Source organism: Pomacea canaliculata, linkage group LG5, assembly GCF_003073045.1.
Source record: "Pomacea canaliculata isolate SZHN2017 linkage group LG5, ASM307304v1, whole genome shotgun sequence".
NCBI classification, from domain to species: domain Eukaryota; kingdom Metazoa; phylum Mollusca; class Gastropoda; order Architaenioglossa; family Ampullariidae; genus Pomacea; species Pomacea canaliculata.
In genome coordinates, this window is record NC_037594.1 from 27,756,176 (window position 1) to 27,769,316 (window position 13,141).

At 43.6% G+C, this 13,141-nt stretch overlaps 1 protein-coding gene across 3 annotated transcripts in view; it reads right to left on the reverse strand.

The window, feature by feature from the left end:
- Positions 1-120: 120 nt before the first annotated feature.
- Positions 121-13,141, reverse strand: part of LOC112564913 (NACHT and WD repeat domain-containing protein 2-like) — a 28,567-nt gene continuing 15,546 nt past the window's right edge. For 2 of the 3 annotated variants that reach the window (XM_025240023.1, XM_025240024.1), the window contains exons 9-16: positions 11,897-12,019; positions 10,970-11,359; positions 10,543-10,798; positions 10,016-10,247; positions 9,585-9,780; positions 8,881-9,006; positions 7,460-8,614; positions 121-7,128 (exon numbers count right to left, since the gene is read on the reverse strand). In XM_025240023.1, the coding sequence (XP_025095808.1) occupies positions 5,716-7,128; positions 7,460-8,614; positions 8,881-9,006; positions 9,585-9,780; positions 10,016-10,247; positions 10,543-10,798; positions 10,970-11,359; positions 11,897-12,019 (3,891 nt within the window). In that variant the 3' untranslated portion in view covers positions 121-5,715. The remainder of the gene's footprint in view (positions 7,129-7,459; positions 8,615-8,880; positions 9,007-9,584; positions 9,781-10,015; positions 10,248-10,542; positions 10,799-10,969; positions 11,360-11,896; positions 12,020-13,141) is intronic. The other variant, XM_025240025.1, reaches the window with a different exon arrangement.

Sequence of the window (13,141 nt, forward strand, 5' to 3'; positions counted from 1 at the left end):
GAACTTTTCTATTTTGTGCCAAGGTAAACAATCAAAAGCAAAGCTGACACAGATGCAAACAAGTCATTCCTCTTTGCCATTTGTTACCAGAAAAATTGTAAACAACACAACTTTTTTCCGTCTAATTTATTTACCGTTATGAGTGCATTCTCATAATCACAAGTAGTATATATAATACGGTAGTTGTCAAATTCCCACAAAGTTATTTTGCACTTGCAAAAATGCAGTCAACTTATTACGAAGACATACATCAGTTACAGAGTTATTGCCTTTTGCTAATTACGAAAACATTTCTTCAGGAAGCTTGTGCTTTGCATGTTTCTCTAACTGCTCACAATTACTCAGGTGGACAATAGTTTAGTGAGGGAACATGAAGCATCATGCATGCTATGCACCAAAGAATGTCCATATTCAATATCGTACATAGTTCATACATTGTCTACATAATACACATACACACAAAGTAAACAGAATGATAAACACGAGTGGGACACAGAAACATTTTAAAGAGAGTCAAGTAGAAACATTTCTAGACCAAGCTGGATACCTAAAGGGGGGATGACATGAATGTCGAGTGTAACACCAGTAGCATCAATCACATTCAAGTCTCATATCCTCCATTTTCTACAATCTAATATTGCGCTGTGATAATTATGGTGGACTTGATAACAGTTTACCTCCGTATTTACATACACATGGACGGAACGAGGTCAGAAAACAAATGAAGAAGGCAAATGAAAGTGAAAAAGTTTCATACCTTTGTGAATGCACAATATCTTGTAAATCATTTTAAGTTAGTTGTCTGTAGACAAAAATATGCAATACAGAAAAAACTGTGTAGCTATCAACAACAGTTTCAGTAGTAAAGATCTGACATCACTTTAGCATCGTCTAAGTGCAAACATGAAATATTGTCAACAAACAGTCATATCACATTGTCTAGGTACATAAATACAATCTTGTCTTCTGACATATATGTAACTACTTCTGTAGGAGTTTGCAACCAAAGAAGACCTGACTCATGATGCCAGAAGTCTGCCCAAGAAATAATCTTTGCTTTATTATCGTCGATTAATCCCTAATAAAAGTCTTTCGCTGAACCCGATAATTACTGGAGCTCAATGTTGAAAATACTACTATGCATGTATAACATTATTAGAAAAAATTTGGTAAACATACTGTAACTTTTTTTATTAAGAGATTTAAACTTCATTTATAGTGCTTCATGAAAACTAATCAACATTACAATTAAAAATCAGATGTACACAATTTGAACACTTCGAGAATATCAAACCAGTAGAAAATAATGGAAACCATCTGGAAAGTTCGCATTTACAGCACCGACACTTTCTCTCTATTTTTGAGAAACAAAGGGTTTGTGTGTTTGCCTGTGTGTGCGTTTGTACAAGCTGTTGTTGATAAAACTCTAAGAAAAGTGGAAGGAACAAAGAGTAGGGGAAAATCTTTCATCTTATATATGTACGAATTAGTTAAGCTGCTTCAGACAAATTAAAACAAATGATTATCTGACAGAGAAGAATTATCTATGCCGACACAACTGACATTCTTCTTTCAGAAACAAAAATGGAGAAGTTGGCGGCACATCCAAGCTAAATCTTTCTTTACTTGTGTCAAAGGACGGTCGGTTAGGTAGACAGATGAACTTACTTCCACAGTTTTATACGGTAGAATAAACTCATTAAAAGTGATATAATAGTAATAATAATAATAATAAATGCAAAATTTTGTAGAGCGCATACTGACATTCGTAAGGAGCATGCTCTTAGAACAAGAACGAGACATAGACAACATATGAGGGGTGAAGAACAAGCAAACAACACATAAACTACGGGAGAATAAACAACAATGCCAACGATGAATAAACAATGAATAAAGAAAATGCAGAAAAACCAAGTAACACGGACTGAGAGTATAATGATTTTGCAAAAGGAAGTCGAGCATAGAAGTGGCAATAAGCGAAAAAAGAAGAGAGGATATGACACAGGAGCTAGGAGAAATGTTTCAGGAATATTTGTGTTTTCAGTGCACATTTACAAGATTTATTTGTAGGAAGGCGGCGGATATGGAAAGGGAGATAGTTCCATTGTTTCACCATTTAAATTTTTTAATGTCGTGTGGTCATAGGACATGTAAAACACTCATTACTATATCATTGGTCCACTTGGGACACACCAATATGTTTAGAGCTTGCAAGTGCGAGAAGAAGCCGTTTCCATCAAGTGCACCTGTACTAACGGGCGGTCATCTAGCAAGTGGACATGTATTTGAATATGATAGCCAGTTGGAGACAACATATGGACAACACATCGACTGCTACTGTCACCATTCGATGTTGACAAGTCTGAAAATTATTGCATGTCATGACGATTATAATTTGGATGGGAATGATGGGCTTCAACTGAATATTAGTTTTGATGCGAGAAGATAATCCATGCAGGCCAAGGATTATGAACCAGGACTAAGGGATGCAACCAGCGCATTTGCTTTGAAGAGCTGACAGAAAAGGTGGCATACCCTATGTTAGAGACAGAGATCATCAGCCTGAAAGTTTCCTCTATCTCTGTGTCTCATGGCAACCAACTGTCACCAATCTTGCAATACATAAGTTAGAAATAACAACAAGCAATATCAGATGACCATGTTGGACGAAGATTTGCATTGCCCCTTATTATCACTTCATTCCCGGAGTGGCATTTCCACCCGTGTTTGCTATTGGTTTCACTCGGATACTGAGAGTTCCTGGCGGCTAATGGCGGACCGCGGTTCTCCTGGTGAGAAGTCACGCAAACGTTTTCCACAGTTTGTGTGGAACGTGACTGGCATCGACTGCGCGTGCGTTTCGCGAGGAAGGATTTGCGGCTGGTGTACGTTTTGCACTCGAATCGTGACAGCGGCGAGAGTACTACTCAGGAAGCTCTCCAAATTTATTGGATGCTAAGGCTTGTGCATGATGGTCGGAAATCTGGATTTTGTTTCACGATGATCTTGTTGGACAAGGTTGGACGGACTGATGGATGGAGAGGGAGGAGGCTGTAGATGAAAAAGGCGACGAGTTGAGTGTAGATTATCAAGGAAATCAGGCAATGTCACATTTTTTTTTCTGTGTTAATGATTTAAAATATAACTTTCAATTAGTGGACAAAACTGCAAAAATACAGAAACAAAGCTGTGCTAAAGGGGTCGAAAGGTCAAGAAAAGTCAAGAAAATGCACTGAAATGTGTGGGAGGCTTAGCTATTGCGGCAGTCTCTGAATATTTTAGTTGTATTTTGTTTATATTTTTGAGAGGACTAGGTCATCTTTCCTCTAGAAATCCTTTGTCTTAGTTCAGTTTGGTAAGAAAGTGACACTGCTTATTTTCAAAACAAAGTGACACATGTCGTCATTTCACAAATATGCGACTTCTTACTTTCACAACCTAGTGACACATGTCGTCATTTCACAGACGTGTTACTTCCCCCTTTCAAGTTCAGGAGAGGCACGTCTTAGTTTCACAAGTAATCATTCACTATGTCTATAGACATTGCATAATCGTATGAACTTTGGCCGTCTTTGGCCAAACTACACCGAGAAAATACACATTTTACAGGATAATCCAGACACTACAACTGTTTGATAGATTCACTTTATGTGGTCCATCTGTCATCAGGCATGTCTTTGCCATCGGTGTGACGAAACACGAAGACAGTATATTCACTACAAAGTTTTTAATAACATTTTACTTACTCCTGTTTTCAAGTGTCATGCAACAGAATATTAGGATTTTCCTTAGGCAGAACCAAAATATGAGTATGGGCACTGAAAACACTTTCATCAACTTTGTATATTACATATCTACAGGAGTGTAGGCTCCTCCAGGAACTGAGGGCGGAGGTCTGGTCGTCGCCGAAACCTCTCGACACCCAGCTGTACGGACAGGTGGATGGTTTGCAGATGACTGCTAGCTTCATCATGAAAGCTGGCCTCCAAGTGCGATAACAATAAAATAGGAGAACGATAAGAAGAAGAAGAAGAGGCGTTGTATATTTGCTGACCTTCCACGTACAAGCATGAGGAGCATGTCGACTAACTTCCACATCAGCAAGAAAGTTACAAGCGAAGTCAATGACAACAAAATAACCACACTACAACAGCAAAAGCAGATAAGGTGACCTTTTTTTCCAGAGCTGAGCTATTTACTGAGACGACAGTTGAACTAGTGCTGGTCCATACTGTTTCACAGTACATAACAACTACCACTAGTTAAAGCAAAGAACAAACTGGCAGAAGAAATAAATATCCCGGGTACCATTTACTTCATGGCAGTAAGATATGTGGAATATTTTTATTCAAAAGAAAAATTCTGTTCTTGACAAGGTTCGAGTGTGGTTTCCCAGCGTTTCCTTCTTTGGGGACGTGATTGGCGGCACTCGACAATGTTCAGAAAAAAAGGTTTGCACAAGGAAAAAATATGATAAACTATGATAAGCGGATGTTTACACCCGATAAACTGTGTTAAGCCCGATAAACACATAAAATGCTTGCTTTTGCTCAAGCGCATTTTTAAAACAATATTTGGGATTATTGTGCATGTGTGTGGAGCGGGATATAAACAAAAGACAGTTAAGGTATTTTGAATTTTTGACATGACACTTCAGCAAAGATTACAAGCCGTATAGAAAGCACAAAACACTGGACATTGGCTGAGTCTTGTCAGTGAAGCATGAAGTGCTAAGTGCATTGTTCCATGACCTGCTGAATACTCTGTTCTACATCCCTTCGACAATGCAGACTACGAAGGTTATGTTGAGCCACTCGAGCTCGCCCAGAGCAGGACCGCAGTGAACACGTCAGCTGTGGAACAACAGGAGAAATTGTTAAAATTGTTTGCATACATTGTTTGATCGGCGGAAATTAAGACCTTTCAAGATGGGTAAAGTCAATTCCCGTCATCAGACGAACAGATCACAAAGCTCACCACATTACTAATGATCTTTTGTTTGACATGATTCGAAAATTATTGTTTATTGTGTAAGGACATAAACTAAGGGAGAGACATTTTATGTGTTTCAGATTAGAGCTGTAAGAAACTGTTAGAGAAGTCTTGAATTTTTTTCCCTTGCACTTTGAATATTCAACCCAAAACATAAAATCTCATTAACCACATGCGTGAAACTGGTCAGATGCAGTTTAGCTTTAAACAAATAGTGGATTCTTTTACCTTTGGGAAAGCCCTAGAAAGTTCAAAGAAACGCCAGATGTCTACTAGTTTCACTATTTGATAGCTCTTGCCTCTTGTCAAAGCAGCGTCTACAATATATCAACTAAAACAAAAGCTGAACAAAACAATGAAAAACTCTAGAAAACAGCAAACCTTTAGGTAGCAGCCCACCAGTATGGCGTGGGAGGTAGGGAAAGGGCTAAAAATCGCGGGTGTTGCTATTCTGCTGCCTACAAAAGATATGCAAAGGAAAGGGTAGACAGACTAACAGCCACCTGTAATCAATGACATGAACTTGTGCGCACCTGTGAGGACCGCAGACATGAGATTGCCACCACACACTACCTAGCCAATCGCCAGGTGAGAAAAGCATCCTCAACCACATTTCACTTTAGTTTATTGACTATAGCACCGCGCAGGCGCGACCGGGAAACGTTTCTAGCGTCCCTGAGTGTGCAGGCCGCTGGGACGGGGGGATGGGGACGTGTCACGTGATCAGGATAGGACACAGGCTCGCGAGTGCTGCGTTCCGCGCGTTTTTACGACAAACCTTGCTGCTTGCGCCGCGGTGCCGACCACTTGCTTGGCGCCCAGCGCCTCGCCGTTGGCGTGGGTCTTGCTGCCATCGGGCGCCGCCAAGGCGCGGCTGGGCAAACTGTTGATGAGCTCTTCGTGGTCCTCGGCCTCGGGATCTACGATAGCTAAGGTGGTCAGTGAGCCATCGACGGCGCCGAGCACGACTGCGGTGCCTTCCATGTTGCAGACGATGGCCCTGACCTCGGCACTGGCCTTGTAGTTGGCCAGCATCTTGCCGTCGCTGGCGCGAAAGAGGCGCACGGTGCGGTGACCGCTGTGGTAATAGATGACGTGTTTGTCATTACTGGTGAAGAAGACTTTGACGTGGAAGACGCCCTCGGCGATTCTCGGGATGAGCGTCTTGGTCGTCTTACCGGACTTGAGGTCGATGATTTCCAGACCACCTCTAGAGGGAGCGAAGATCCCTTTCTTGCCGTTAGAAGCGCTTACGCCATTCCAGCGCGGCACCGACCTCACCAACGTCTTTTTCTTCAGGTCCAGGATGTTGCCTTTCTCTTCGTCGATCAGAGCCACCTGGTGTGGGTCGTGCGGCATGGCTACTACCTGCGTGTACTCCCGATAGTTGTTGTACTTCAGTTGCAGGTTGTACAGCAGCGTGCCGGTCTTCGCGTGGTAGACGCCCAGCACATCGCCGCTCTTGTCGCAGGCGGGAACCGCCAAAAACAAACCGTCTCGCGTGAGGGTTGCTGTGACAAAGCGCTTGAAGCTGTACTCGAACTTGTAGACCTCGGCGCCAGACGGCACGGTCAGACAGCAGCACTTGCCCTTTGAACCTGGTAGCTTGCTGACCACGATGGCCTTGGTGTCGTCTTCGTTTAACATTATCTGCTGGATGTCCCCTAGCGACACGCTCAGCACCGGCATGTCCTTTCCCATCTCCCACACCAGCAGCGACGGCGGCTCCGCCGACAGCACGTACTGCCCGCTGCACGTGATGACGGCCTGAGAGACGATCGCCGAGCGCGAGTTGCTAACGAACGTCTTCACCAGGCGACCTGTCCTGAGGTCCCACACTGCCGTCATGTTGCGCGTGGTGGTGACGCAGAGGGACGACTCCGGGGCCAGAGCCACGGTCTCGATGGGTTTCTCCATGCGGTCCAGAGGGTGCACCTCCTCCAGGATCTTGTCGAAGTTCCAAACGTTGATAGTCTTGTCCATGGAGGATGAGATGACGACGTTGCGGCTGTTGGTGACGGAGCTGAGTGCAATGATGCGACCGAAGTGAGCGTCCAGCGTCTTGACCATGTTCCCCTGCTTCACGTCCCACACGTACAGGTTCTTGCGGACACCCGCCACCAAGAACTCGTTTCCCTGCATTTAAACAAACATGTAGTGTGAGATGAAGACGAGCCAAGAGTACTTTAAAACGTGAATTGAGGGCAGCTTCGTAATTAGAATCCGGAAAAGCAGTCAGATATTGTGGCTTAGAAGCAGCTCAGGACACATTTTCTTTTTACAGCTGCATATGAAATATTTGATTTTCCCATTTGAAAACGTTTAAGTTGATCAGCTTTTTATTTCGCTAAGATCTATTGAAATTTAATTTTGTTCTAATAAGAAAGTTTATTTTTTTTACAAAAAGCTATTGGCTTTATAAGTTTTCCATGCTGCTTCTTGTATTAACTGAATTTTTACAACTAACCTTTGTAAAACCGAGTGGCGTAGTGAGTTGATTCCTGGTAGGTATATTTCGCACCCCGGATGGAAGTTTCAGATCCCTCATTTTGTCGGTCTTTAAGTCCCACAATTTGTAGCCAAGAGCAACCGTAGCAACAAGGAAGGTTTCATCATCAGACAAAGCCAGTGCGAAGATGAGGTCCTTGTTGTCGCCCAGAGTCCTATCATACTTCCACACAGAGTCGTCCCGCTTGTACACAGCCACGTCGTTGTCGCTGATCTCGATGCACGTGTACAGCAGCTTGCGCCCTCTGCTGATGGCGATCGCGCTGTGGAACTCGAACGGCTCGATGGACTTGTCCTGCACCTCTAAGGCCATTCCGTCATCATCCTCGTCCTCAGCATTGGTCTTCACTATCAGAAAGTTTTTCCCTTCGTCGTCAAGTGTCACGTCGATGAGGGGCATCTTCAGCTCAGATTCGTGTCGAGACTGAAATTCTCCCTCCACTGTGTAAAGCTGCCACCCTTTGTTGCTCCAGAGGACGACATGAGTGTTGGATACGCTGGTGCCCTTGATGGCATCACCGGAATCCATAGCAGGCTTGATGACGAAGGCGTCGCCAGTGTGCAAGGAGGCGACGACAATCTGGTTGTTGTTGGTGTAGCTGACAGCGTATTTGTCGTTGGGGGAGATTGACAAGTTCTGCATAATACCCTCGATACCAGGAGTGATCGTCCGAGATACCTCACCGGTGCTGAGGTCCCAGACTATCACCTTGTTCGACACCGACACCAAGTGGTTGCCGTCGGATGTCGTTGCTATCCCGAAGGGTGCGAACTGGTGGCCCTCCAGGGAGTACTGCAGAGGCCCACTAGGCGTATGAAGGCAGTGGTAGGCCGATACAAAGGCACAGTGGCGTAGGCCGTCGGAGTCACACTGCTGAATTAGGGATCGAATCTTCGGGTTCTGCCCATAGAAAGGCAGTAGTCTTCCCGTGATCTGCGGACCCAGCATGTCCGGGTAGTGGGACAGGATGGAACCGGACAGGCGAATGGCGTCAGCAATGAGGCGAACGTCCTTGTCGTACACGTGCTCCAGCATGTCCTCGAAGTCACCCAACATGGACTGCAGGGGCATGGAGGCCAGTTTGGCATGTATCCACTCGTAGTTAAACACCACCTTACATGGGACATAAGCCAGTCAGAAAAACATACGTCTAGACATTCATCAGCTACAGAAGCAAAGTCACTGTTATAACTACGCATTAATGTAGTAAAATAAAATACTTGTGAATATTTTTTTTCTTTTCAAGGCAAATTTTTCACATAACTACAGATCTCTTAAACATTATTTCCTTCTCTTTTTTGTTTTCCAATACATGCGAAGAGGTAAGATGATCACACATGGAAGCGACAAGAACGTCTCTCAAGGGTCGTTGATAATACCTTTTCGTACAAGTCCTCGTATCGATGCGAGCGAGTGAGGTGGTATGGCATTTCACTCAGTTTTCTCAGGTTGTACCGGATAACTCGCCCCTCAGGGTCCAGAAACTCCACTGGTTGAGGAGGAACCTTTGATCAGCGACATAATGAGCGAAGATTTTCAAAGATTTTCTGAGCGACTAAGATTTTAAACCACCAAAAAAGTAAGTCAGCTTTGACTAACCGCGCTTGGACACAGTCTATATGTTACATATATATATATATATCGATAGATATCGGGTTGTCGGAAAGACATGACATAATGTTCCATGTTTTTGATGATGGATTCGTTCAAACTGTCCAATGGCTGACAGTACACACATTAGCATCATGTGTTGCAGAAATGTGTCATGACTTTTCCGACAACCCAGTATATAAATATTTACTTAAATAAATGTACGATTGCTTAAGCATAATTATCTATACATCTACAATGCAGAAGTGTACTCTGGTGATTTTTAATTCAATTCGTGCATACATTAACGGAAGTCAGATTTTTGTGATCTCCTCCCCAACTTTGTTCTCTTTTTTTTTTCTGTCACATGACGGTGTCACGCTACTGAGGTGAAAATGTCTGCCTTGTGTGTTTGCAGCCTTTTTGCCACGTGACCGGCTGAGTTCCTATGAATTGACGGTGTCGTGCAAAAATCTTTAAGACCGAATCTGACCTTTCGATCCTCTTCACCCTTCGTGTCTATCAGGTGGAATCGCTGTCGCTGAAGCTCAGAGTACTCAAACGGTTTTGGAGAGCCTCCTCCCCACAGGCCCAGGAAATACTCGCTGATGTTGGAGTGGATGCCGCTGGCAAAGTTGAGGTTCCTGAAGTAGCGCTCTCTGGCGGCGTCGATAAACTGGCGATGATACCTTTGATACAAGACAGGGTGTGTACACAATGCACCTTAGATGATGTTATCAAACACAGCTTTTATCACTAACAACATATGTGAGATGTATTCGGTAGCTAGATGGTAAAGGTTTGATGAGAAAGGTGGTATATAGATAAGCATGAAATAGTCCTTTGTTCGCTGGTTATCTAAATACATACAAGTGTTTAAAATTAGAGATGTGAAGTGGAAATGGGCCCTTTGCTGTGGCTTACCATCCGATGACATTGACCCCGCCGGCTTCCCGCTCACTGAGGTACTTGGGCAGGTCGTTGCGGATGCGGGTCCAGAGCAGAGGAGGGATGCGGCGCACGGGGGGCAGGTGATACTGGTACACGTCGTTGAGCACCTTGTCGTCCAGAGACAGCAGGTCCTCCAGCTCCGGCTCCGACACGCCATCCTTGGAGGCCGTGATGTACCCCAGAGCGTGCGCCACCAGCGTCCTGCCTGCCGCAAATACACCAGCAACTGTCAAGCTAGAGCACGTGATGCGGACAGCTGTGACGCTAGACCACGTGGTACTGACAGCTGTCACGCTAAAGCACGTGATACGGACAGCTGTCACGCCATGAGCTCGTGATACGGACAGCTGTGACGCAAGGAGTTCGTGGTATGGACAACTATAAAGATAAACAATTAAAACTGAGAGAAACAATATTTACAATTTTAAGCAAAAGTTTGAAAAGAATGTCAAAGACATCGAGCAGACTAGGCAAGAGGAGGACGGGTAGTCTTCTCCTACCGTGCTGCAGTTCTATTCGCTCAAATAGTCTGAGGATCGTCTCGTGGATGGTGAAGGCCAGCACGGTCTGCGACGGCTTGGTGTACGACCTCCACCGGCAGATCTCGTCAAAGACGAGCTTGACGAATAGCGGGAAACTGCACTTAGAGATAGCCTCGTTCACTATAGCCCACTGCTCAGTAGTGACGGCGCGGTTCTCGTTCTTGAGCCATGCTTGTATGATTGTCGAACTTAGGTTCTCGCCTAGAGGCAAAACCTGTCAGCAAAATGCCACGAAGTCTGTATAACATAAAAATACCTAAACCAGAATAATAAAGATTCGATACCATAGCGCTCAAAAAAATAAATTAAAATTTTTAAAAATTTAAAGTATGTACGTAAAGAAAAAATAACCTTAGTCTTGTCCTAATAAATGCAGACAACTTACCTGAATAAAATTGCTCTCATCCTCGATCATAAACTTGAGAGTGTCCAAGAGAGCATAATAGTTTGGCAGGGTGGACGCGATAACCTTGACACAATCCGGAAGGTGAACTGGAAACCAGGTCAACTGATGCGCCCCTTCTGTCCCAGAAAGCTGATCCAGGGAGTCCAAGAACAAAACCAAAGGCTTGGCTTCTGTAGGGAATGTAAGAAGCTTTTTGAAGTACTGAATCAAAGGACAAAGTTCTTCTGGAATGTTTTCGATTGGCTGCTCGTAGACGACAGATAATTGGGTGCATAAACTAGTCAGCATGGGCACAATGGTGGAACTTCCGGGCGTGGTACCCAGGAACCTGAGCGCCATCACAACTTTGTCACTTAGCCATGTCGAGACCTGCAACAGAGCTTGGTCAGGTGAACGCTTGACAGCTTTTCAAGACTCCAAAGGAAAACATAAGCTAAAGTAAGACATAAGTCATACACTACGTATACTTTGACATAACCAAGTAATTTTTTGCATATTTAAACCACCATATACATCTATTATTTCATGCAGACAGAACAAAGGATTTTAGGTCGCTCGAACAAAAAGAAATCTGTAACGAGGATATCAGTGGATAGGGACAACACACCAAGTGTTCGTCAATAAATTAATTTTTATTAACTGACATTAAGATACTCTATTCTCACCCACAAACGACTACCTTTTATTTCATCTTGTGTTGAGCATGAACAGAGCCTCTCTCTCTGCCTAGTAGCATTATCCGTTTATTGCTTACAAACTTACAAGAAAAAAAATTATTGGAGTAGTGAAAAACAAAGTAAAAAAGGAACAAAAGAGGTACTTCAGAATACATTATGTGAAATGTTCAAACTGTGCACAAGTATACATAAAATAAACAAAGACAAGATAAGGGTGAGAGAGTATTACCTGGCTTGCCGCCTTGGCCATCAGAGACGTCTTGCCACAGCCACTGAGCCCGTAGAGGACAAGAGGCTTTCTGCACGTTCCCAGCACATAGTCCCGAATCTGATGAACTACGTCTTCGCGACCCTGGGAGTAAAGCATTTCATGAGCATTTCCAGTATTCTGTAAGAAAGAACCGTGCTAATAGGCTTACGGGGTCTATGCTTCTATGCACCACTGGACGAGAGTTGTGGCAGGACAAATCGTGGATGCCTCACTACAATTGCTCTCAACACTCTGAGCATCCGGCAGTTCCTGGATTAGAAGATCATCACTGTACGAGAACAACCTCCGCATTTACCTGATGTTGATACCCCTTACTAAACTAAAGGGACTCATAGAAGGGACCCGCTTTGAAGGCGTGGAAGCCATCAAGAAGATCGTAAAGACAGAACCAAGAGACATCCCAGATAAATATTCCCAGCAGTGTTTACAAACTAGGCAAGGAAGGTTGAATAATGTATTAGACTCAAAGGGAATCACTTTGAATGGAAACCATGTAGTTTGTTGTTTGGAATAAATTGTTTGTGACACCAGTTCAATTACTTTTAAGACAGACCTTGTAAATAAAAGTTGTCAACTGGCGACAGATGAAAATTAATATAAATCATACGAGGAGGCAAGGGGGGGGGGGGTTGATGTTTTACGCCGTGTCAGCAGCTAAGGCTATATTACGGCAAGCAGCCAGCCCTGTAAACAGATCCCACGTGCAGAGAAAGATCAGCTTGCCCGAGACGAGAAATGAACTCAGGGCAGCCAACCTTCACTGTATTGGTGACAGGCGCTAACAGCGCTAACCGTTGCGCCACCGGACCGCTCCTACGAGGAGGCAAGAGACAGACTGGAAATTAATGATGGCGAGATTTATTTCTCAAAAAATGTCAGCAACATGATTTCGAGGACCAGAGCTAACATACGTATAGTAATGGAATGTGAACTTTTTAAAAAATTAAAATAGAGATTTTACTTATCAGAAAGACGATCCTTTTGTTGCATTGATTATTTAGTATTTCCTTTCATCTCGTTTTTGTCGAAGAAATTTTTATCACTATCAGTTGAAATGATCGCATGCCTATACAGTGTATTTTTAATACATATTGCCTCTCGATAATAAAAGTAGCTTTTAGCATGTCATGTAAAATACATGGACTTTCGCATGCTTTACACTTGAGAGTACGAAGGTTTATAACCAGTGAATCTTGTCTCCTT